At 38.6% G+C, this 25,607-nt stretch overlaps 1 protein-coding gene across 1 annotated transcript; it reads left to right on the top strand.

Moving 5' to 3' along the window:
• The first annotated feature begins 4,087 nt into the window (after positions 1–4,087).
• Positions 4,088–23,619, top strand: LOC137736916 (chromatin structure-remodeling complex protein SYD-like). Its single transcript, XM_068476236.1, is given in 36 exon segments — positions 4,088–4,215; positions 4,394–4,441; positions 4,960–5,079; positions 5,201–5,262; positions 5,936–6,024; positions 6,119–6,940; positions 7,317–7,492; positions 7,921–8,087; positions 8,191–8,255; positions 8,362–8,970; positions 9,140–9,309; positions 10,318–10,415; positions 10,900–11,085; positions 11,237–11,417; positions 11,499–11,693; positions 11,769–11,812; positions 12,105–12,161; positions 12,377–12,473; positions 12,560–12,732; positions 12,816–13,029; positions 13,170–13,295; positions 13,398–13,487; positions 14,917–15,033; positions 15,111–15,191; positions 15,355–15,462; positions 15,612–15,781; positions 16,420–16,498; positions 16,589–16,663; positions 16,796–16,893; positions 16,971–17,078; positions 17,617–17,674; positions 17,806–18,036; positions 18,141–19,356; positions 19,450–22,901; positions 23,200–23,403; positions 23,405–23,619. Coding segments are annotated over 35 exon segments (9,828 nt in total). The 5' UTR covers positions 4,088–4,215; positions 4,394–4,432; the 3' UTR covers positions 23,486–23,619.
• The last annotated feature ends 1,988 nt before the right edge of the window (positions 23,620–25,607 follow it).

Below are 25,607 nucleotides of genomic sequence, written 5' to 3'. Positions count from 1 at the left end.
CTAAAAGCATGCCAGATTCTTTCATCGATTTAACGCGAGTGACAAGATCACATATTCTAGCTGCAAATGTGCCTGTAAAGATGGATGTACTAAATGTACGACGAATTTCTCTTCTAGAGGCCCGAGACGCCACTTGGGCCGATCCATATACATTAGCTCTCAACCAATCATTTGCCCCTACGCAAAAGCGTGGCAGACCTCTTGGTTCAAATGATTCATGCTCCCAGAAGAGGAAACCCACGACACAGGCACCTGAAGAGCCTACCGTGAATCTGACTGTCGCTTACTCATTGTATCCAACTCATAAGGAAATTCTAGATTATGGAAGCATCCTTGGAGAGATGAATCCATCTTCCGAGAATCGTGAGATTTCGGTCCATTATGCTAGTTTGGATGGTGTTTGGTGTAGAAATGAGATGATTGTCGATGATGCAGTAGCATATGCAATAGCTACTGAGATCATGTTAAACGATGACATTAAACCATATTTCGTTGATGAATGTCAATGTAAAACCGATTGGTTAAACTAGAAACAAGCAATCCAAATCGAACTCGATTCGTTTGTGAAACGTAGAGTGTTTGGACTTGTAACTCCTACTCCTCCACATGTGAAGCTCGTTGGCTACAAATGGGTTTTCATTCGGAAGAGTAATGAGAAGAACGAAATTGCGCGTTGCAAAGCTTGTGTTGTTGCGCAAAGCTTCTCACAACACCCCGGGATTGACTATGACGAAACTTATTCACCCATTATGGATGTGATTACTTTTTGCTACCTTATCAGTTTGGTAGTTTTCGAAAAACTGAGTATGCAGCTGATAGACATAGTAACTACATATCTTTATAGGTATCTTGATACGAAAATTTATATGAAAGTTCCCGAAGGACTTCCATTGACTAGATCAAATATTTCTAAACCTCGGAACACGTTCTCAATTCGACTGAGGCGTTCACTTTACAGTTTGAAGCAATTTGGAAGAATGTGTTATAACTGTCTAAGTGAGTATTTGAATAGTCAGGGATATGTGAACAACGAACTATGCCCTTGTGTGTTCATTAAGAAGTCACATTCTGGTTTTGCGATAGTTGCAATTTATGTCGACAATATGAACCTCGTCGGAACTCCCAAAGAGCTCGCGAGAACTGTTGTGCACATGAGGTCAGAATTTAAGATGAAAGATCTAGGAAATACTTGATACTGTCTTGGTCTCAAGATAGAGCACCGTTTGGATAAAATCTTAGTAAACGAACTACACATAAAAGGTGTTGTGCCGCTTTAACGAAGATAAAGCAAAGCCTTCGAGTACTTCTATGGTCGTTCGATCACTAGATGCAAAACTAGATCTCTTCCGTCCGAATGAGGATGATGAAGAGATTTTGGAACCTGAAGTTCCTTATCTAAGTGCGATAGGCGCTTTATTGTACTTAGCTCAATACACTAGACCCAACATCTCATTCGCTATTAATCTTTTGGCAAGATACAGTAATGCACCAACACGCATACACTGGACTGGTGTTAAAGACATATTTCGCTACCTTAAGGGTACTATAGATCTGGGCTTGTTCTATCCGTACAGATCCTCGAGTGATGCCGCACCTCCTTATCTTGAGTTGATTCTCGCTTTGTCGGTTATGCCGACGTATGATACTTATCTGATCCGCACAAGGCACGCTCTCAAACGGGTGATGTCTTTACCATTGGAGGCACCACAATCTCTTGGAGGTCAACTGAACAGACCTTAGTTGCCACTTCGTCTAACCATGTTGAAATTCTCACCTTACATGAAACAACTTGAGAATGCTTTTGGTTGAGAGCAAGTGTGGGCCATATTCGAAGCTCATGTGATCTTTACCCCGTTGTTGATGTCCTCATGACGATCTATGAAGACAATGTAACATGCATCGAACAACTCAAAAAGGGTTACATCAAAGGAGACAACACCAAGCACATTGCGCTGAAGACAATGTTTCAGAAGCTTGTTCAAGGATTTGGTATGCGTAAACTTTATGAGTTGTAACATTGCTAGTTCTCTTTGAAATTATGTCAAAGTCAGGGGGAGTATCTTGAAGTATACTTACTTGATCTTAATGTACTATTTTTCCCTACGATTAGGAGCATTTTTCCCATTGGGTTTTTACTACTTAACGAGGTTTTGACGAGGCACCCGCCTTAGGTTAATCATATCCCTGATGACATTCCGTAGACGTTTCATTTGACTTTGCATTACTTACACATTTTTCCTTAGACTATGAGTTTTATCCTTATTTGGGTTTTTACCATAGCCATATGGTTTTTCATGAGACTTAGTTCCTTATTCAAGTTCTTACCTTATTGAGAATAGCGTGTCTCTATAACCAGTGTCGACGGGTCGACTTCTTCAACATCTACATGATGCCAAATCTACTTGAGTATTGACACACTCAAGAGAGAGTGTTATAAACTTCTTGTTTAAGTGTGATTGTATAAATCCTAGATCAAATTTGATTTTAGTTATTTTTCCCCATTAGGACTTGTATTCATTGGAGAAGAAAGATTTATTCTCTCTCTTATTACTATAAATAAAGGCAGTGGGGGAATAACAACATCCTTTACACAACCCTATAAACACATCTCTCTCTATTCCCTTTGTGCTGCCGGCCCCTTCCCCTGTCAGTTAAACATAGGCCACAACATTTATGAAATTTTCAAGTTAAAAAATTTTTAATTTAGATAAAATTAGATTTCATATGAACCGTTCGATTAGTTCATTATTTTCCAAAATATGTTTTAATAAAAACAATAATATTTAAAATAAGTAAAATTAAAGAAAAACAAAATAGTAAAACAAAGAAAAAGGCTAATTGCCAAAAGGCCAGTAAAAATATAGGGGACGTTTGTTTGCCCTTACTAAGTGTTACTGGACTAACTATTAGTCTAATCCCGTATTTGTTCCGTAGTGAGATTATGTTTAATGAGATTAAAGAGGACTTGCATGGACAAACTCCTTCAATAGGAGTTCTTAGCAAGACCCCCCAATACCCATAGGATTGCCAAGACCTCGTCTGCTCTGTCTCATCCTCTTTGCTCTCTTGAGCATTGACAACCACCATCACACTACAACTCGCCAACTCTAGTGGGATCACACCACCAACCCATCACCACTCTCTCCCTCTCTCTTCACCTTGAACCCATAATTTCGAACTGAGGAAGATCCCGCTCTTACTATCGTTCGTCCAGCTCTAGCCGTTTGCTTCGCTGCGCTTCGAACTCGACCTCGGACTTGTCGGCTTCGCACGATTGACGGGATCTTATGAACCCATCGGTGGGTGAGCCACCCAGTGCACTTGAAGGAATATGGGAGGCCAAAAACGTCGGAGCCTACGACGACGATACAAACATTGGTTGGATTAGGATGACAGCGAAGTGTTCTTCGCCAAGGGCAATGACTTGGGATTCTTGTTTTCATATGGTTTTGATTTAAATTGGGTTTTGATTTCGACTAGGTTTGATGTGATCTGAAATTGGCATTTGATTTGCTCAGCAATTGTTTGAATGATCTGCAAGTGTGGAATGAATTTTCGGGAGAGAAGAAGAGAACTTAGAAAAAAGAAAAAGAGATTAAATAATAAAATACTAATATATATTAGATTAAATAATTGGAATTGTTATTGACACTTCAAAATTCTCATTTTACACTCCAAACTTTCTATATTTATAAAGAAAAATATAATTGTGAGAAATGTAGAATGAAATTTTTACTGTACCAAACGCTTCATTAAGTTAGTCCAGCTTAGTCTAGTCTAAATCAGTCCAACTTAGTCTCTGAAGTTAGTCCAATCGGTTCAACAAACGTACCCATAAAATCTTAAAGTTCGTTCCTCGGTTTATTCAAAAAATTATTTTGTAAAACATCATCGAACGGGCCCTCACTTGTCGGATTTAGCACGGTAGTTTAAACCGTAATCAGATGGAAAGGATCACTTTGGTAACATTGGGAAAAAGCAGACCAAATCAGCTAAATTGCAAAACGTAGGGACCATTTTGGTATTAAAAGGGCTCTCCGGTAATTTAAACGGAGTTAAATTTCTCACGCAAATCTCTCTCTCAAGCCAAATTACATTTCTTAGCGCGAGGGTTTTTACACAACTGCTTCTTCTCTCTCGCTCTGACTCTTATTTATGAAGCTCTCCAGCTCGCAGCTGCATCGCCTTCGAATTCTGGGTCGGATCTCCGATTAGGTAAACCCCTTTGGCCTTTCAAGCTGCCGCTTTTCCTAGTATTTTATTTTGCCGTCTACAATTTTTACTGTTCCTGAACTCAATCGCTGAAAAGCTGATTAATCGAATTCGAGGACCCGTCAGTGTCAGTTTTTGTTTTTTGAGACCGAAAATTTACGCCGTAAATTTAATTTTCTAGGGTTTTGGGACAGGATTTTCAGCTCAATTTTCATGCAAAATGTCCAAGGTAGGGTTTTGTGATTTTTTTGGGGTTTTTTGTGTTCTAGTATGTGAAAATTGACTTGGGTTTTTGTTTAAATTGAATTTGGAAAAATGGGTTGAAATTGATAGTATTAATGCTTTAGTCAATTTTAGAAATTATTGTCACCGTTTCTCAAATAGAAAGTGTATGTCGACTCCATTTGATGTTTTAATGATTGGTTTACTTTGCCTAAACAAAATGCACTTATTTTGTCACTGCAATCAATGCTTCTCCCTTTCCCTCTCAGTAGTTGAGGGGGAGAGGTGTTATTGTCTTGTAACACACTAATCATGGGGGCGTATGAGATGTCGACAAGCGGTTGTAATCACTAGGCGGTCTTTGTGATATTTTTCCCCCATTAGGTGCTGAATATGCGGTTCATCAAAACTGTAATTCTCAACAATATATATGCATTGCGATTCTGACTCCAAAATTTGAACCAGAGAATTCATTGATTGGTATGCTATGATAGTTATACTGTTCGTTGATTTCACTAATTGCAGGGCAGTTCGAATGAGATGGCATCTTCACATAATGTTGAGTTGGAGGCAGCCAAGTTTCTCCACAAACTCATTCAAGATTCTAAAGATGAGCCTGCCAAACTTGCTACGAAGCTTTATGTGGTTCGTGTAGTTTTCTCTTGACAAATGGTCTTTTTAAATCTTACCCCCACCCACTATTTGCTCCTATTTATTCTGACACGTATGTACATATATTTATTTGCATTGTGTTTGGGAAATGCAGATACTACAACACATGAAGTCAAGTGGGAAGGAACATTCCATGCCATATCAAGTGATATCAAGGTAAAGGTTAATATTTTACGCTCTATTTGATGGTATTTTGTTCATATTGGACTTATCGTAGGGCAATCAGAAATTTTAAGATCATTATCTAGACCTGCGAAAGAATTTCAAAACTGTGCTAGCATTGTTATCATTTATATAGTGAATCCTAATGATAATTTACTTAATTATCTGATAACATCGAGATTGCAGTGTCCAAGAAAATAAGTTGTCTATACCTTTTAATCTGGAGGGCGCGGCTGCATTTTCTTTTATTTGGTTATTTACGCCTCGTATTGAGGATTGTTGGATTATATCCAATAATATTGGTTAGGTAGTTAAATAGTTTACTTAGTTTTGGTAAAAAATAAGATTATTTCAATATTAAACTGCTTTAGTATGGAGATTGTTTTACATTAAGCTATGTTTCTTTCTTTTTTTGTGGTTAGCTTTTCTTATCACTACCTATTGTTTTAAAATTTTTCCAACACTACTATTTTTCGTGGGTTTTCTTTTATTTTGTTAAATCAACTATTTGTGTAGAATGTCAACTCATAACCTGAAAATTTTGGTTTCTCACGGTTGATTTGTCAATTGGGTCTTCCTCCATCATCTTCATTTATTTGGGGGCTGTGATAGGGGGGGGGGGGGGGTTCTTATACTTTCTCTAACTTATCTTCCTCGATCCACTTAGGGCCATGGAGACTGTTATTAATCAGCATGGTCTTGATATTGAAGCTTTGAAGTCCTCACGCCTTCCTATGTCTGGTGGAACTCAAACAGGTAATTTTTCAGTCACATTTTGAGGTCAGTGTCGTTTTATTTCAATCAAATTGGCTTGGTCAGTGAGAGGTAATTGAAAGCCACTTTTCTGCAGCTTCTTCTCATGCTGTTGCCGTTGCAAAAGATTCCAAAGCAGGCTTGGCTGAAAATGAGATATCTAATATGGACAAGTTTTCTTTAAGTGGACCGCCTGTTGGCCCTAGCAGTACAGGAAATGATTATTATCAAGGATCCGCAACTCATCGGAGTAGTCAATCTTTTGATCATGAAAGTCCATCTAGTTTAGACTCTAGGTCTGCCAATTCACAGTCACAAGAAAGGCGTGATACAAACAAACAGGTCAATCGAAAGGATGGTAAAAAACCCACCACTAAGAGGAAGAGGGGAGATACATCCATGCCTATGGAACCGCATCCTGAAAACCCTCAACATCTTGATACTGGAAATGCTGCAGTTAATACAAGGAAGGGAAAGACAAACAAGGTCGAACCACCTGCTGGTTTCTCAAGTAAAGGTGGTGAAACTGCTAGTTTTAATATTGGTCTGGGTGGTGGTCAAATGGAACATTTTACATCGTTCTCTGGAAGTATGAGACCACTGCTCAGAGCCAAGCAAGAAGGTCAACCTTCAGAAAATCAGTTGGATGTGACAAATACTACCAATTCGATGTCTCGGGCTCTAAGTTCAAATCACCCTGAAGAAATGGAAGTTTCCTCTACTCATAATGCTTTAACAAAGCAGCAAGCCACTTCCATACCTCCTATACATGACACTATGGGCATATGGAATCAAAGTAAAGCTGGCTTTCCATTTGAAAAATCTCAAGTTCCCAGATTTTCTTCTAATGTTGCCATTCCAGGTAATATGTCAGCAGAGATTCCAATGCAGCAGTCAACGTCTCCATCACCTGGATCAAGTAAGAATTTGGAAAAGCGTTGATATTATTGTGGAATTAACTTGTTGGAAATCAATGCATCTGAAATTCCAGCTCTCAAAATTGAAAATTTCCAAATAACCAGCATTAAAATGGTACTAAAAAATGGACCCCTTGGACTATGTCCTTAAACAATATCCTCTCCGCGGGATTATTTGAATGTCAAGTATGGTTGAATCATGTTGAAGATGACTTATCTATATTTTGGAAAGATATCTTCTTTTTCTTTTGTACTGAATTAATATACAAACAAATAAATTATTTTTAAATGAGATTACTCTTATTAAGGCAGAAACTCTTCTACTATCTCCTGGGTTTTTGAGTAATTAAGGCTCACATGATAATATTGGAACTTCAGGCTCTTTTGGCAAGATTCAAGGAGGCGTGCCAGTTGCATCTGGTTCATACCAAGTAGCAGAACCTGGATTCTCAAGTCCAATAAATTACAGTAGCACATTGGCCTCGACTGGAAAGGTCTCTGAGCATGATGGAGGAAATACTAATATATTAGCGGATGGAAATAATACATCTCAGGTACTAAATCTGTATCCATTATTCCATTATGTTCTCCACTTTTAGGCAAAACAAGGGCATTGTGTTTAGTTGTGTCCATCTTGCTGAATTAAGTTGTTTCTAGTATTCTTACTTGATGTACGAGGAAGACATACTAAAAGAAAACATAGCTAGTACAATATACTTACTATTTGTTTTCTTCTTTCAGATCTTATGGAAACATTTATTTTTTACAATGCGTATATTGCATGTGGTTAGTGTGTGTGTGTGTGTGTTTTTTTTTTTTTTTTCTTTTCATTTTAGCAGTCTGCTTAGCTGGCGTTGCCTTGTGTTTAGTTGATACCCGTAGATTATGTGGAAATCTGTTCTGCGCATGAAATTATTTGCTCCTCTGATGTTTGAAAGTTTGTGCATATGGCAATTTGCAAGTTTGACACATTTGTTCATAGGCTGGAAGGCAAAATAGTGCAGTAGAAATGAGTATGCTGAGAAGTGCAGCTCTGAGAGATACTGGTAAATCCCCAGTTCACTTGGCTTCTGGATCTCCTGGCATGCCTTTCCAGGAACAGCAGTTGAAGCAGCTCAGAGCACAGTGCCTTGTCTTTTTAGCCTTCAGGTAGATAGTTATATTTTGGATATGATGTTGTGCTGTTTGGTCAAGATGCTATCCAGTTCAAATCTTCGTCTTAGTCGGGTTAACTGTGGTGTTTTGCATGCAGAAATGGTTTGATGCCAAAGAAACTACATCTTGAAATTGCACTCGGTAACATTTTCCCTAAAGAAGGTAACTATTTTCATTTTTTTCTTTCTAAATCCTCAATTTTTACTGACTTGCAGCCCTAGAGCTTTGTATTTTCAGCCTTGATGTGTTAATTTAAAAAAAATTTCAGGTGGCAATACAGATGGATCTCGTAAAGAGTTCGTTGACCATAAAGGAAAAGTGCAGTTTTCAAATGAGCCAAATATCATTTCTGATGCTACTACACCATATGGAAGACTTAGCAATGAGAGGGAAACTGATAAAATGCTGCCCGGTGCCTTGTCCACCGGAAAGTTCCCTGAGACTGACTCTTTGTTCATAGAAACTGAGAACCCGAAAATGGAAGAAAAAAATGGCCCACCTCCAGATCACTTTGTACTTGCAGAAGAAAGAAACCATCTTATTGGTTTACAGAAACCAGAATCTGAAATACAGACCCATGAGACCACAATCTCGCCAGCATGTTTAACCATTGCATCACAGCATCCTGAATCTTCAGGTGCAAGGAGTGGTTCAACTGTCAGTAATCCTTTGGACAATATGGAAAATGGACATTTGCAACTTGGAAGGGTCCCAAATCTTAGCAGCAGCAACGTCATGGGGAATCAGCATACAGGTAATCACCCGGCTTCTTTTTCACTCAGAGATTCTTGGAAACCGATTTCTGGAATTGGAAATGATCATCACACAGCAGGTGCATCAAAGGATGCTCATATCCTACCGAAACATTTATCTCAGGGTGAGAACAATATATTTAAATCAGTCTGTACTATTTCTTTGTACTGATCTTGCTAGTTCTGGTAATTATGGTGTAGATGGTTTATAGGTATTAGTATTTCAAAAGAAATGCTTTTTGGGTGTATGAAATCTTTTTTGAATCTCTGAAAAAATGCCTTTTTCAACCGCAGGACAAGCAAAGAACGGTAACCATACTGATTTGCCACCTTCACCAAAGTACACTATGTCAGAAAAGTGGATTATGGATAAGCAGAAAAAGAAGCTTTTGGATGAACAAACTTGGATTCTAAAACAGCAAAAAGCGAAGCGAAAAATTGCGACATGTTTCCACAAATTAAAGGTCTGTTAGAAAAACATTATGTGGCTTCAAATATTGGTTGTTCTTTCATTACCCCAAAACATTTTTTTTATTCCTGCCTGGTATTTGTTATGGGCTTAAATTGTAGTTACTGAGTATTTTTTCAGGGAAAAGAAAAAGAGGGCCGGGGGGGGGGGGGGGGGGGGGGTGGGGGGGGGGTTGGGGGGGAGAGAGAGAGTTTGAGGTTTGGGAGCGATACCTTAGTCCCCTTTCTGGACTTATGTGAAATACAAAAGGGATCATCTTCACACATTTCAGGTAGAATTATGCTGATGCAGATGTGGGTTATGCCATTTGGCTAGGTCAGTGTACCCTTGCACCCAAGTTCGAGCCCCCCTCTAGTAATAGAGTAGTTTAGAATAATCTAAAAAAGTATTATGCTTATTTGTACTTTAAAACTGATCCAACTGTGTTAGAAGTTTCAGGGAATGATTGATTGAATTCAAGAAAGTGGTTAGTATGGAAAATTGTCTCCAGAATGCTAAGTGTCGTGTATGTATGCAATGAAAACAATGGAGCCATCCAGAGAAGTTAAACCATTTATAAAATTTTGTACCTTGTTTCTTTGTGAGAGTAGCATAAAGAAGGTTTTGTGGGTCAGGCTTAAAGGCAAAATTTAAAAGCAATCGTTTTGGGCACATCATAATGTTCACATCACTGAAGGGATAATGTTTTTATTTTATTTTATTTTTTGTTATTTTTCATGTACTTTCATTATTCCTATGTCTCACTCTTCAAACAATACATCGGTTACGGAAAGGAATTTACTCAACTACTTATCTTGTTTATCTTGTATTTTTTAAGCTGTTAAAATGATCTCCATATCATGTTTTGACCAAATACTTATCTTATATATACTCAATTCTCATCTATGCGTATGAATATATCTTTGCAAAATGATGTATTCAACTCGATGCATGGTGTGATAGATTCATTTATTCTATTCTTAATATTGTATTTGCCTCATGTACTGCATTTTACTACTCGTAGGAAAATGTGAGCTCTTCTGAAGATATATCTGCAAAAACCAAAAGCGTCATAGAACTGAAAAAACTACAACTGTTGGAGCTGCAATGCCGTCTCCGAAGGTTATTGATTATCCTATACAGGCTTCCAAGTGAAGACCAATTACTCCTTCTGTCCCTTTAAAGAATTATCTGCGTTGCTGAAACATAAATTTTAAGTACCACTTTAATGCTTTCTTACCAAATTATTTGGAACTATTTTAATGGTTTTCTATAGATATTTAAGTAACCATTTAATGCTTTCCTACTTCTCAGGTGTTTGCATTCAATTGTTTCTCTTATTTTTAAATCTAAAATTATGAAGTATTTCATATCAAATTCATTTAAATAGATGACTAAGGGTTGTGGAAAAAATGGAAAGAAGTTATTTAATCTTTTACAGTGGGTAAAGTTCTTTTCAATTCCTAGAAGAGAAGCGTGGACCATTATTTTCGGACAGAGGGAGTATAAATTTATCTTTTCAGTCTAATTAGTGCAATTCTTTTTTTCTATATAATTTGTTTTATTTCCCAGACACTTAAAACCATGTTTTGATTTGTTTGGGCAGTGAATTCTTGGGTGATTTCTTCAAACCAATCAATACTGAAATGGATAACTTGAGAAGTTGTAAGAAATATAGACATGGTAGGAGGATAAAACAACTTGAAAAGTTTGAGCAAAAGATGAAGGAAGAGCGACAAAAGAGAATTCGGGAGAGGCAAAAGGAGTTCTTTGGTGAAATTGAGGTTCACAAGTACGTATTATATCTTTGTCCAGTGCGCATCAGTATTTATAGCATTCTATGTTTTTGAGGAGCTATAGCAATCATTTATCCATTTCTCAGTTGATTTGGTTTCCAAAGTGTTCTGCACAGTTTCTGACTTGCTTTCTAATCTGGACTTCAGGGAAAGACTGGACGATGTGTTTAAACTTAAGAGAGAACGCTGGAAGGTTTTCAATAAATATGTGAAGGAGTTCCACAAAAGGAAGGAACGTATCCATCGTGAGAAGATTGATAGGATCCAACGTGAAAAGATAAATTTATTGAAGATCAATGACGTGGAGGGATATCTGCGAATGGTGCAGGTATGTTCTAAGTTTTTACTGACTTCAGCATTGCTTCTTAAGTTTACTCTTTTTACATAACCTTTTTGAAACTCATGCTAGGATGCCAAATCTGACCGTGTTAAGCAACTTCTCAAAGAGACTGAGAAATATCTTCAAAAGCTCGGTTCCAAACTACGAGATGCAAAGGCTTTGGCAAGCCGATTTGAGCATGATGTGGATGAAAGTGGAACTGCAAGTGTAGTGGAGAAGAGTGAGCCTACTTTTGAAAATGAAGATGAAAGTGACCAGGCTAAGGCAAGTTTATTCTCTCTGCACTTCACTTCTTAGTTAAGTCCATGCTCATTTTGTTATTTTATTTTTGTTTTGCAGCATTACATGGAGAGCAATGAGAAGTACTATTTGATGGCTCATAGGTGCTGATATGGCTTCTTTGTCTTGGGTTTATTGTTGATTAAACTTTATTTGCTGCTTTGGAATCGCTATTCCTCACTACCTAACATTTACTTAGTGGTGGTTGAACTGAGCTAAGCTCTCGTTCCTTTTATTAACCCCTGTTTAAAAAATTTCCTTTATGACCATAACTCTTGGAACATTTTTTTTTTTTTTTAAGAAATAAAGTCTGGCTTTCTTGAGGCTGTCAATTGTACTACTTTCCCCTTTACTTGCTCTGCCAAAGTATCTTACAATCAACATTGATTTTTGCAGTATAAAAGAGACTGTTGCTCAGCAGCCATCTATTCTTACTGGTGGAAAATTGAGAGAGTGAGTTGAATGTGCTTTGTTAGATTCATATATTTGGAAATATATATTTTTGATGGTTGTGGAGGGGTAAAAGTTTGGATTTTTTCCTAAACTGTAAAATGGTGTTATTCAATAACAATTTTATAATTGTTGTATCCATTTTGAAATGATTGAGGAAGTGCTTTTATCAATGCACAGGTGTGGATCTTTTCAATAACAGTATTTTTGATCTTCAGGTATCAAATGAATGGCTTAAGGTGGTTGGTATCACTATACAACAATCATTTGAATGGTATTCTGGCTGATGAAATGGGCCTAGGTAAAACTGTTCAGGTAGGGATTGATTCTCAATCTCCCTAGACTGATGGCTATTTGTTTCCTGTTTACACATCTAAACTCTATAACATGTTTGTTTGTAGGTAATTTCATTAATTTGTTACCTGATGGAAACAAAAAATGATCGAGGACCATTCCTAGTGGTTGTGCCATCTTCAGTTTTACCTGGATGGGAGTCAGAAATTAACTTTTGGGCCCCTAGTATTCTTGGAATTGTCTATGCTGGCACCCCTGAGGAGAGACGTAGGCTATTCAAGTAATCACATAAAACCGAGCAGCTACCTCTTTTTATGTTTTACTTTAGGTATACAGTGGCTCAGGAGTTACTTTACATTGCAGGGAAAGGATAGTTCAACAGAAATTTAATGTCCTCCTTACGACATATGAGTATCTGATGAATAAGCATGACAGACCAAAACTAAGCAAAATACACTGGCATTATATAATAATTGATGAAGGTCACCGGATAAAGAATGCTTCCTGCAAGTTAAACGCCGAGCTTAAGCATTATCAGAGCTCTCACAGATTGCTGTTAACTGGAACTCCATTACAGGTTTCAGGCTTTTTTATCTTGTGCTCTTCTTTTGTTATTGTTGGCACTCGTTCTGTGATGGTGTAGTGAATGTGTATTGTCTCCTTGGTTTGTGTAATAATGTGATATCCTGATTACCTTTTATTTTTGTGTTTGATTAGAATAATCTCGAGGAGTTGTGGGCGCTACTAAACTTCTTGTTGCCTAATATTTTTAATTCGTCAGACGATTTTTCTCAGTGGTTCAACAAACCATTTGAAAGTAGTGGTGATAACTCAGCTGAACAAGTAAGCTTTGGAATATTGTATTTGAGTCATTGACATTCTCTATGACTCCTGTTGCATGAAAATCTTATAGTTATGCATTTGTTGTTGGCTTATGTTGACAAGGCCTTGCTGTCTGAGGAAGAAAATCTATTGATCATAAACCGTCTTCATCAAGTACTTCGACCATTTGTCCTCCGGAGGCTGAAGCATAAGGTACCCAAAATGTGTTTTTGGCTTATTAATAGCATTTGCCATTTGAAATGTGTTTCTTTGGTACATATTGCCATATTGGGTTCATATGTCCTTGTGTGGATTTAGTATCACTATTATGATGTGTAGACATACAGGCATCCATTTTTGGGGTTCTCCCATGTTTGTGGTTCTCCGGAGTTCTTTGTGTATCCATTTATGTTGGTGCTCCGGGCAAGGAAGCTTTTTTGCCATCATAACTTTTGTAAATGACTTTGTGTCTTTTCCATGAGAATGTCACATGTCAGTCATTTTAAGAACTAAGGGGCTCCTTAGTGCGCAGGACTAGACTGGTTTGAACTATTGTTTTGGGCTGGTCTGACTTGGATTGGACCCAGTTTAGTAATGTCTTATGTTTGTTCAGTGTTGGACTAAGAAACTAGAGAAATTTCTATATATTATGTATTTAGCATATGATTGAGCTGTACTGCTATAGTTCTTAAGATTTAAATGACCATATATGTATCAACTAATGGTAACTTTCCAAATATAATGAAACATCTGAGGTAAGTAAATTAATTAAGATAAATTAAATGTCTTAGTAAATTGAACATAGATAAATAGTGTATAGTTTGTTTCTTCAATGAACTAGTTTTTTTTTTTTTTTTCGTTTTAGGGAACAATGAACTCAGTTATATAAGTTCATTTATTTTATTCCAAGCCAACTTTTATCACCTGCATCCAATTTATCCAGAAATTAATAATTCATAGGTCCAAGCCATACATATAAACTGCAGCCAGCTTTGTACGTTGGCTTCCTTCATTTGATAATAAAGCTTAGGTAAAGTAGTCTGTGAATTTGAAAAATGCTGATTAAATGTTTCCCAACCCTACCAAAATAAGAAGACAGAATAAGTGGGTGCGATCCCCGCGTCTTCTGACTCTTCTCTGAAGTGGACCTGCCCTTTCTAGTCTAACTACCAAACATGTGATAATTTCTTAAATAAGCCAGCCAGCGTCTTTTCTGGGTTACATGTGCTTGTAAAGGATTTAGCTTGTTCTATACTAAGAACGCGGAGATGGGTGTTGAATGAAAAAATCCTTGTTAATTTCCTTATATTTGTCTAGAAGGAACGTATAGACTTAGCCGCTTAATTAGGATATGCAAATGTAAGTCGATCATCAATTTAATGTTGCATGATTGATGAGGTCCAATATGGCTGGACTCCTGGATATTTTATTTGGGTGCTTAGTGCCTTTACCGGTTATATTTGATTTTTTATGGTGTTTGTTACATCGAGAAATTTTGGTATAAAATATATTGCTTCTGGGGCCTTGGTGACGTTTTATCGAAGTTTCTGTGTTATCGTTAACAAACCATTCAATTTATTAAACTTGAGTATTGAGTATGGAAAGTCACGATATTAATGTTCTGGAATTTTAAATACTTCAGGTTGAGAATGAACTACCCGAAAAGATTGAGAGACTTGTAAGATGTGAGGCTTCTGCTTATCAGAAGCTTCTAATGAAGAGGGTAGAAGACAATTTGGGTACAATTGGAAATTCTAAGGTATTTTAATTCTCACTTCCATTAGACAGGTGAATTCTAATCCGTATGTTATTATAATATCTGCATATTGGTTGCAGGCGCGGTCAGTGCACAACTCTGTTATGGAGCTTCGCAATATATGTAATCATCCATATCTCAGCCAGCTTCATGCAGAGGAGGTATGTTCTTTACCTGTTCATTTGAAGTTCTTATTTGCTCTCCTAAAGATATTGAAAGGGACAAGAAGCAGTTGTCGTTGTTACCTTATGCTCTCAAGGCTTTCCCTTGTTCTTCCTGAGTTCCCAATTAAGATAAACTTCTTTATCTTATTGCTTCTTGTAGGTTGATAACTTAATACCAAAGCATTATCTTCCCCCAGTCATAAGGCTTTGTGGGAAGCTTGAGATGCTAGATCGACTACTTCCCAAGCTAAAAGCCACAGATCATAGGGTATGGAAGGCTTTTTCCCATTTCTAGTGACATGATTTTTTTGTTTAACTATCATCTCATTCTTTAATATGTATTCATGTCTCTTTGGAATATTCTAGTATTTTGGTTTGATATCGGACTACAACTTAATGAAACTTGTCATTGTGCAGGTTCTTTTCTTTTCGACAATGACTAGGCTACTTGATGTTATGGAGGAATATCTTAACATTAAGCAATATCAGTACCTTAGGTTGGATGGACACACATCTGGGGGTGATCGCGGTGCCCTAATTGATACGTTCAACAAACCGGATTCTCCCTATTTTATATTTCTTCTTAGGTGATTCTTTATGTTTTGTGCAAATTATTATTTTTTGTATGCTTTTACCAGGTGGTTCAATAGTTAATGGAACCTTGGGTTCTAGGAGGTTTTAAGATAACCATCCCCCTCCCCCCATTTCCCGCTTTTATTGTTTTACCTGAGAAGTCATAAAGGGAGAGATTTAGGTTACACCTTACATGTGAAGGGGAAGCAAAAAAGGGCATGTTTGGTGGCGTCAAAAGCACTTTCAGATAAGGGTGCCTTTTATTTTGTTTGTCTGAAATGGGCATAGGTTTTTGGGGTTGAGAGGAGCCCTTTAGTACTTTCTCAGGAAGCACTGCTAGGTATATATGGAGGATCCTTTTTTTTTTTTTTTTTTTTTTTTTTAATGAAAGTTCGTATGTGCCTCTAACAGATGCACTTTATACAGAAGCACTCCCAAATAGACTCTAAAAATCCTGCATTAATTTTTTAATGTCACTGAGTTACGCTACTGCTATATTTTTGCTTGAGTCCACTTTTAGGGGTTTGCTAACAAGTAGAAAATAGCAAATGGAAACTATAAAAGCTTTGATGTGCTGTTCACATGTCTTGATGTTTATCTGCATGTGCTGTTGTCTGTTATAATGGTATTGACATTCGTATGATTTTGATAGCATTCGGGCTGGTGGCGTTGGAGTAAATCTTCAAGCTGCAGATACAGTAATCATATTTGACACTGATTGGAATCCACAGGCAAATCATTGTTCATTAATTTAAATTACGGGTTTTAAACATACAATTCCAAGTCTCAAGTTTTTAGTTTTTTGGTTGGTAAATCTTCAGGTTGATTTGCAAGCACAGGCAAGGGCTCACAGAATCGGCCAGAAGAGGGAAGTCCTTGTTCTTCGGTTTGAAACGGTAGACACTTTCCCCCTTGGTTATGTTTGAAGACATAGTACATCTATAACTCTTCTGTTTATATCTTGAAATTAAATTGTTGCTACTTTAGAGTTTTATATCTAACAAATTGAATTTTTTCTTTTGCACAAGGTTCAAACCGTTGAAGAACAAGTCAGAGCTGCAGCTGAGCACAAGCTGGGAGTTGCGAATCAGAGCATTACTGCTGGTTTCTTTGACAACAATACAAGGTTAGTTGCCTATATACGTGCTCTGTTGAATACTTCTAAAGCTGTTTCTAAGTATTCCTTAAATTCTTTTACGACAGTGCTGAAGACCGAAGAGAATATTTGGAGTCCCTTTTGCGTGAGTGTAAGAAAGAAGAAGCTGCACCTGTATTAGATGATGATGCCTTAAATGATCTTTTAGCTCGCAGGTAGATAGTTTGATGATTTTGTTGTTTATCTTTCTGCCCCTTCTTTCATGCAACTGTTCATCTAAATAAGGTGGACGAGTTAGATCCATCATTCCTGTTCCAGCTAAAGCATGTCCATCATTTTGGAGAAAAAAATTCCGTGCATGGGTTTCTTGAAAAGATTGAGCCACTGTAGATTATGGTATCTAATTGTTTTCTTTTGACTTTGTTGGCATTTAATGTTTGTCATAAAGTAATCATGAGTGTGCCCCCCTATTTTTTATTTTTCCCCTCCTGGTAGTATTATCTACAAACTGAGAAGCGGTGGAAATTTCGCAATCAAAAGTAATTGTTGGAATTTATTACTGATTAAATTGCAAAACCATTGTTCTCCTGTCTGATTTTGTTTGTCACTGGTTTAACTGTCATTATTACATTCATATGTTTGAAAAGCTACTCCCATTTCAAATGAGGCAAAATTTATTTACTTATTTGTTGTTTTTCTTCTGCTTGGTTTTTTTTTTGAAGTAGATATCAATGATTTTCCCTTTTCTTGTAGTGAGCCAGAAATTGATGTTTTTGAAGCAGTTGACAGAAGAAGGCAAGAAGAAGAGACGGTATCCACTTAATCATTTGCTGTCAATGCTGTCTATCTCTTTGCTTTTACATTGTACAAGTATCCTTGTATAGCATCGAAAGCTATCTGCTTCTCTTAAGTGGCAGCATTATAAAAATTTTAATTTTGCAGGCAACATGGAGAAAGTTGGTATGTGTAAAAAGCATGGATAGTTCGGAGACTCTACCTCCCTTGCCTTCTCGCCTTGTTACAGATGATGACTTGAAGGAGTTCTGTGAAGCAATGAAGGTATATGAGGTTCCAAAAACTGGTGAAAAGTCTAATGATGGGTTAAAGCGGAAGGGTGGATCTCTCGGGGGCCTTGATACTCAACGTTATGGCCGGGGAAAACGGGCAAGAGAGGTTTGTTTGTCATATAGCATAAATTTTTCCTCTATATCCTTGTTTTTCTTATACCACAAAACTTGATAGTTGAGTATGAACCCGTTTCTTTGAATGCTATTTAGGTGCGTTCATATGAAGAGCAATGGACAGAAGAGGAATTTGAAAAGTTATGTCAAGCTGAATCACCGGATTCCCCTACAAAACCAAAAGAAGAAGTTACTGAGACAAACATGCCAAAAGATGACAGTGGGTCTGTGGTGGCTGTTTGTGAAACAGAACTTCCTGCTCCACTCCCACCACACATATTGTCACCCTCAGTGGAGCTTTCCCCGATGCAGCAAAGTAAAGAGGTTACCCCACCAGTTAAACGAGGCCGTGGAAGGCCAAAAAGAGCAACATTAAATCAATCACCAGCTGCAATGGTTCTTACAGCACCTTCTGGAACTATTAAAGTGGATATTGGGTTGCAAAGAGGGATGACATCTAGCCCTGCCACAAACTCGGGCCCTGATTCAACACCTACTTCTGCTAATGCACAGAATATTGGTGGAATTGTACAACATACTAGTATTGTGGCCTCACCTAATTCTCAGGCAATTGCTCCTAAACCTTCTGTTACTCCTGATTCTCAGACGGCCACTATTAGCCCTTCTCCATCAACACACTCAAGAGGAAGAGGTCGGAAGGCTCAAAGTGGACCAGAAGTACCCAGGCGTAGGGGAAGGAAACAGGCGCCAATATCACCTGGTGTTGGTGGAGTATCTGGTCTTGATCCAAAACAAAATGAAGCATCACAGAACATATCTGTGAATCCACTAGAAAATCAAGCCCTTGGCATGAGTGGAACTGTTTCTAGTACTTCTGCAGTACAACAACCTGAGTCTTTTTCTGGTTCTGCTCCTTTACAAGGTCTGAATGGGGCTGATCATCAACTTGGTGATGTTGTAGCTTTGAGTTCTCAGCCAGCCCTTTCTTCTCCATCTGTTGCTTCTTTGTCTCAGTCTTCTCCTTCCCCTTCTGTTCCCGAGCAAATGAAAGGGCAAGATCGGAAGGTTCAAGGTGGCGTAGGGGCACCGCGACGTAGGGGAAAGAAACAGGCGCCAATATCACCTGCTGTTACTGATGTGTTAGGTGGTCAAGATTTGAAACCCAATCTGCAACCACAGGATAAACCTGGGGATTCATCTGGAAGCAAAGACATTGCCATGCAAAGTAAGCAAGAGGCTGATGGTTTAGCTGGTCAGGATCTGAACTTAACCGAAGAGTCAGTAAATTTGGCCCAATCCAAGCAGATAACAAGCTCAACAATGATGCATGATACATCTGTCAGATCCCTTGGTAAATACTTTCATTTATGCACACCTGAAAAAAAAATTTCAACTGAAATCATGATTATATTTTCCTCACATGAATTAATTTAACATTTGACAGGTCCTGCTTTGGGAGAAAGTCAAAATGTTGTCGCATGCAATTCTGCTGTTACAGTGAATGAAGGTGCTGCAGCACCAGCTATTCCAACTCCCTTAACTGCACCTCCATGTACTCCTTTAATTGAATCCTTTCCCAATTCAACTGCCGTGGAAAACACCGGTGAGGCGAAATATGATGTTGCTAAGAAGGCTCCTAGCTCTCAGTCAATGCCTTCCAATCCTTCTGCTCCTCTAGCTTCTCAATCTCTCACTCCTTGCTCTTCTGAAACAGTACAAGTCAAAAGACAAGGTCGAAAGACTTCAAACAGAGCCGAAGCACCTCGTCGTAGGGGAAGGAAGCAGGCTCCGGTGTTACCATCTGTTTCTGATGGTCCAGCCAGTCAGAATCCAAACTTAAGTTTACAATCACAGAATGCATCTGCTGATACATACGGGAGTAAGTCTGCTGCACTGAGAGGTAAGCAAGGTACTGATGGACAGGAGTTGACAAATGTTACTCAAGACCAGGCAAGTCAAGCACATTTAGTGGGTCATGATCCAAAGAGAAAAGAGCAGCCAGTCTTTTCAACCCACAATAAGCAGCCTTCAAATTCATCGTCAACGCCTGACGTTCCTCCAGGATTCCCTGATAAGAGTTCTGCTTTGGGCCGTATCCAGACTGCTGATGTAAGTGATGTTGCTCGTGTGATGAAGGAGGTCTTTTCTGGAACACGTTTGTCAAAACCTAAAATTCCCGAGTCATCTGTGAGAGAGGGTAGGGTTGTCCCTTGTATACCTGTATCAAGCAAGGCTCCTGTGGAATTAGCCAAAAACCAATGTTTGGAGGATAAGGCATCTCCCACTGTGTCAACTTTGGAAACCGCAGCCCATCTACTTGACCTCCCAGCGAATTATGAAAAGCAATCTAGGACTGGTGTTAGTGCAGAAGGGGAGAGGGACAAACCACCTGCTTTGAATGAAACCCATGTTCCCATCACAAATATGGACCAAGACTCAACAGCTGTAGGTTCCACTAAAGAAATGGAAGACTCAAAACAACTCTGTGTTGATGGTTCAACTATGGTGAGTAAAACAGTGACTGTTGTTCAGACATTGTATCGAGATTTTGATGTGCCTGCTTCTAGTATTGGGTCCTCTGGGGGTGAGATGAATTCATCTTTGGTATTTGAAAGTAATATTGAGCATCCTCAGGTGATTGGGAGTGATTCCGGAAAGAAAATTGAATCTTTTTCAGGAGATTCTCATAAATCCTCGTCTGTTGAGCACCCTTCAATTTCCAAGGACACTGATAATGCTATTCTTCATCTTGTTGTTACACCTCCTGTTCCTGGGGTCCCAGTTGAGTCAAGTGAGGTAGGCCTTCCTGCTGTGGTTGATTCTGAAAACAAAATCGGGAGTTATGCTAAAGAGAATCCAACATCTCCTTGTATTACCAAGGATGCTGGCCATCATTCTGAAGACCCTTCACCTATTACTTCAAGTCCAGATCATTTAGTTGTTGCTCCTGGTATTACTGAAATGACTGACATAAATTCAGCAGACAAATCAGAGCATTCTTCAAAAGGGTCCCAAGAATCTTCCCCTCATGATAGAAAAACCATTCTATTCATGTCATCTGAAAATGTTTGTCCTGGAGAAAGTGCACCCTTGTCTGTGGGTTTAGAGGATGTAATGCCTCCTGTTAGGGTTGAAGATGACCCTGGAAGAAAGAATAAGCCTGCTTCAGAAGGTTGCTCACAAAACTCTCCTCTGAGCCATGGTAATTCCACAGTTATTCCGGCAATGCTAAATCTTGATTCTAGTGGGGGTTCTCTTGACAAAGTTGACATGCCTTTTACAGAATCTGAAGTTGTTAATCGTTCTGGTGAAGGTGTTTGTTTAAATTCAGAAATTTCATCCAAGATTGATGATTCTGAAGCTTCTCATGAATCAAGTGGTGGTGATTTAGGGCGTAATACCACTTTGCATGTAATTCCTTCTGAAAAGGGCATCTTGGAACTTGGAACCGAAATGATTGGGGATGGTAGTATTGATGTTTGCAATATGGAAGTGGACCCTGCTGAGGGTGATCAAATGGATATTTCTCATGCTGGTAGTTGTCCACCTGAAAAAGTATTGGACACGGTTTTACCCTCATCTTCATTGGTAGTGGTGGGAGAAATTCATGAATCATCTGATAGAGCTCAAGTTGGTAGCTATAAGGCACAAGAGAACCCAAAAGTTTCTAGTCCTGCCTTGGTTGTTTCTCAGGATGTTATATTTGTATCAGAAGATAAATCAAAAGTCTTGCCGTCATCTTCCGTAGGGGAAGCGGAAACAGTGGAGGGCTCATCTGTGAGACGCCAAAGTAGCAGCTCACAATCTCTAGTGGAACAGAATCACGCTGTCACTGAAATGGATGTTAAATCGCCACAACATATCTCTGAAAAAATTGATCTTTCTTCATCTTTAAACACAGGGGAAGAAAAGATTGAGGGTTCATCTGAGAAGAGGCCAAGTTGCAGCTCAGTACTACTGGAAGACACAAAAGGTTCTGAAGCTTTAACAGTTGTTCAGATGGGTTTCTCTCAGGTTCATGGAACTGTGCAAGAGAATATTGTATCAGAAGGTATGACTGAGGAGGGGACGACTAAGGACATATGTAAGACTGATCAAGTTTGCAGCTCATTACCTATGGAGGAACCAGAAGTTTCTAGAGCCAAAAGAGATGCTCTAAATGATTCATCTCAGATTGATGGGAATCTACCGGAAATGAGTGTGACTGGAAACTTAGATTCTCCTCTATCTTTAGTGACAGAGGAAGGAAATACTGGTATATCTGGAAAGTTTCCAGTCGGCGGTCCAGTACCAGTGGAAGAAGAAAAGATTGATGGAACATCTGTGAAACTTTTCGGTGGGAGTTCAGACTTATTAGGAGAACCGAAAGGATCTGATACTGAAATGGATGTTTCTCTGGTTAGTGAGCTCCAGCCCGAAAATTTATCAGAAAGTGATATTCTGTCTTCATCTTCTGTTGTAGTTAAGGAAGGAAAGGTTGAGTGCTTATCTGGGAGCTGTCCAGCCAGATCAATAGTGCTGGGGGATGCATCTGAAGCTTTAGTTTCTGATAAAATGGTTGTCTCTGAGGTTGACACATTTGTGCCCGAAAGGATGCTAGAAGATATGCCTTCATCTTCCTTGACAAAAGAGCATGGAGGTACTGAGGGCTCTACCGAGAAGGGTCAAGATGGCAGCAACTCAGTACAACTTGAGGAATCAACTGAAAAGGAAGATGAAATGGATCATCCAAAGGAAACACCCAGATATTCTGGGGATTTGCTTGTAAAAGAAAGTGTTGATTCAGAAGAGGAGGTTCAACGGTTATCCAAGAAGGAAGGTGTAAGAAGCTCAGCGCAGCTGTTGGAATCAATGGTTTCTGAACCTGAAACGGGTGATCATTCCGATGCATCCAAGGTTCGTAGCACTCATTCGGAACTAAGATGAACAATTTTTATCAATTTTATTTTTTCAAATAAATAGGTCTGTACCTTAATGTTGGAACCTACAAGGGTGAACCTCCTCCCCGTCACCCAGCGCAAACCTCTCTTATCTCAGAACTTCCTACTAAACAGAATTATAAACTGTAATATCTCGAAGTATATAACAATTACTTATGAAATTCAAATGCACATGAATGTCCACAGACAATCACAAAGCTGGTTTATTGCTATTAATTTCATTACTAATGTATAATGTTATGTGTATGACTCAGGTTGGCATGGTACCACTAGAAGGTACAATGGCGGAGGATGTTGACCTGCCTGCATCCTCGATAGAGACTGAAGGAAAGGGTATAGATCGTCCATCTGAGGTTCTAGATGGCAGCTCAGTGATGGAGGGTCCAAAAACACCTGTAGCTGACAAGGATACTCAGGTGAATGCTCCTGATGCTTGTGAGAGGGAGCCAGAAGTTGTGTCTGAATCTGTGGACATGCCTCCGGTTACCTCGACCGTGGTGGATGATGGTGTCAAAGGTTCATCAGAAGCAGTTCCCATAGGCAGCTCCAAAGCACCAGAGATGTTGGAATCTGAAGCTAAAATATTTGATAGTGTTGAATGCTTATCTGAGGCAAGGCCCGTAGGCAGCTCTGAATCACCAGAGTCAAAATCTGAAGCTAAAGTTGCTGATACTTCTCAGGTTTCTGAGACAATGCCAGAAGTTGCATCTGAAAACGTGGATCAGCCTCCAGTTAACATGGCCGTGGAGGGTGACAGTATTGAAGGCTTGTCGGAGGCAGGGCCAGTGGGCATCTCGGAACCACCAGAGGAATCAAAATCCGAAGCTAAAGTTGCTGATGCTTCTCAGGTTTCGGAGACAATGCCAGAAGTTGCATCTGAAAACGTGGATCAGCCTCCAGTTAACATGGCCGTGGAGGGTGACAGTATTGAAGGCTTATCGGAGGCAGGGCCAGTGGGCATCTTGGAACCACCAGAGGAGTCAAAATCTGAAGCTAAAGTTGGCGATGCTTCTCCCGTTTGTGGGACAATGCCAGAAAATGCATCCGAAGACATGGATATTCAGCCATCGATAGCGGCAGAGGAGGGTGAAAATGTGGAGCTACCAGCTGAGGGACCTGTTGGCGGTAACTCAATGGAACAGCCTTGAAGTTAACTAACTGCCTGACTAGAGAGTTTTAGTACAGCTTGTTGGAGCATAAAAACACCTAAACTAACCATTCAGTAAATTATAGTTTGCTGCCCCTTCTAAAAGGGAATTAGGTTCCTAATTAATATTTATGTAGATAAAGTATTCATATGACTTATTTTGTGGAAAACCCTCTTTCTGGGTTTGCTGCTTTATCATTGGGTTTCGAACGCGCGCTCTGCTTCTTGGTCATTATGATTCTGTCTGGTAATGTTTTACAAACCGATTTTTGAAGAATTGTATTACAAAAATCTTATTCTACACTCCTCATAAGTGTATTTTTCTTTCATAATATAGAAAGTTTGGAGTGTAGAACGAGATTTTTGGAGTAACAATTCTCAATGTATATAATCTTATTAATTTGTGTAAATATATTATTGGCTGCTTTCATTTTAAATTTCAATTGCCTCATGCATGTGAGGAGGATGAGGGTCGAGTTGTGATGGAGTTATTTGCTGATAAAAAAAACCAGAAAATGCTTAAAATTTATGTGGTCTTTGTACTAAAGACTTTTAAGGGCTCCATTTTCATCGCATTATTCCTAATTTCATGTATCAAGGTGGAGATTTTTTCGAGGCAATGGGACTGGAGGAGAGTCGATTTATGGGAAGCATACTGACCCTGGAATATTGTCCATAGCAAATTCTAGACCTAATACTTATGGTTCGCAGTTCTTATTTGCACTGCAATGACCCCGTGGCTTGACGGAAAGCACGTTGTGTTCGGAAAAATTGTTGATGGATACAGTGTTGTTGAGAAAATGGAGGTGAGTTCGGAGAGTGGGATTACTTCTGAGCTATGATTGAAGATTGCGGCCAGATAAAAATGAGTGTTGATGTTTGAATAGTTGGGTGAAATTTCAAGTATAAAACATGGGCGGACAATAGAAGAAAATTAAGTAATTGGTGTAGAAAGTTAAGAAATTGAAGAGATACATAAATAATTTGATGAGTATCGAAGAAAATTAGAAGAAGAAAATGTGTTTGGAAGGTGAGAATGTGCCAAGAAAATTCAACAAGAGGAGAGAGAAGAATGTAGTACTATTAAGTTTCATAAACACTGTAGTAAGTTTCATAAACAATGTGATAAGTTTCATAAGTAGTGTCGTAAGTTTTCATAAACAGTGTAGTAAGTTTCATAAACAGATTGTGTGAGGATGCGTGGGTCCGTGCATAAGTTTTTTTTTTAATATTAAAATTAGGGTAAATTACATTTTCATACCTCAGGTTTGGGGTCTATTTCAATTCCTTACAACATCTTCAAAACATTTCACTTTACTATTTTATTTCAAACTAATATCTCCGTTACATTTTTCATCCATTGATACGTTAAATGCTGATGTGGCTGCCACGTGGCAAATAAAAATAATTTTTTAATTTAAAAAAAAAACTTGAATTTTTTCAAAAAAAAAAATAAAGAAAAAGAAAAGAGAAACCCACATCGCAAGAAGAAGAGGGATGAAGGGAGATGGGTCG

This window comes from Pyrus communis, chromosome 6, assembly GCF_963583255.1.
Source record: "Pyrus communis chromosome 6, drPyrComm1.1, whole genome shotgun sequence".
In the NCBI taxonomy this organism is placed as follows: Eukaryota; Viridiplantae; Streptophyta; class Magnoliopsida; order Rosales; family Rosaceae; genus Pyrus; species Pyrus communis.
This window is presented reverse-complemented; position numbering and strand designations above follow the sequence as displayed.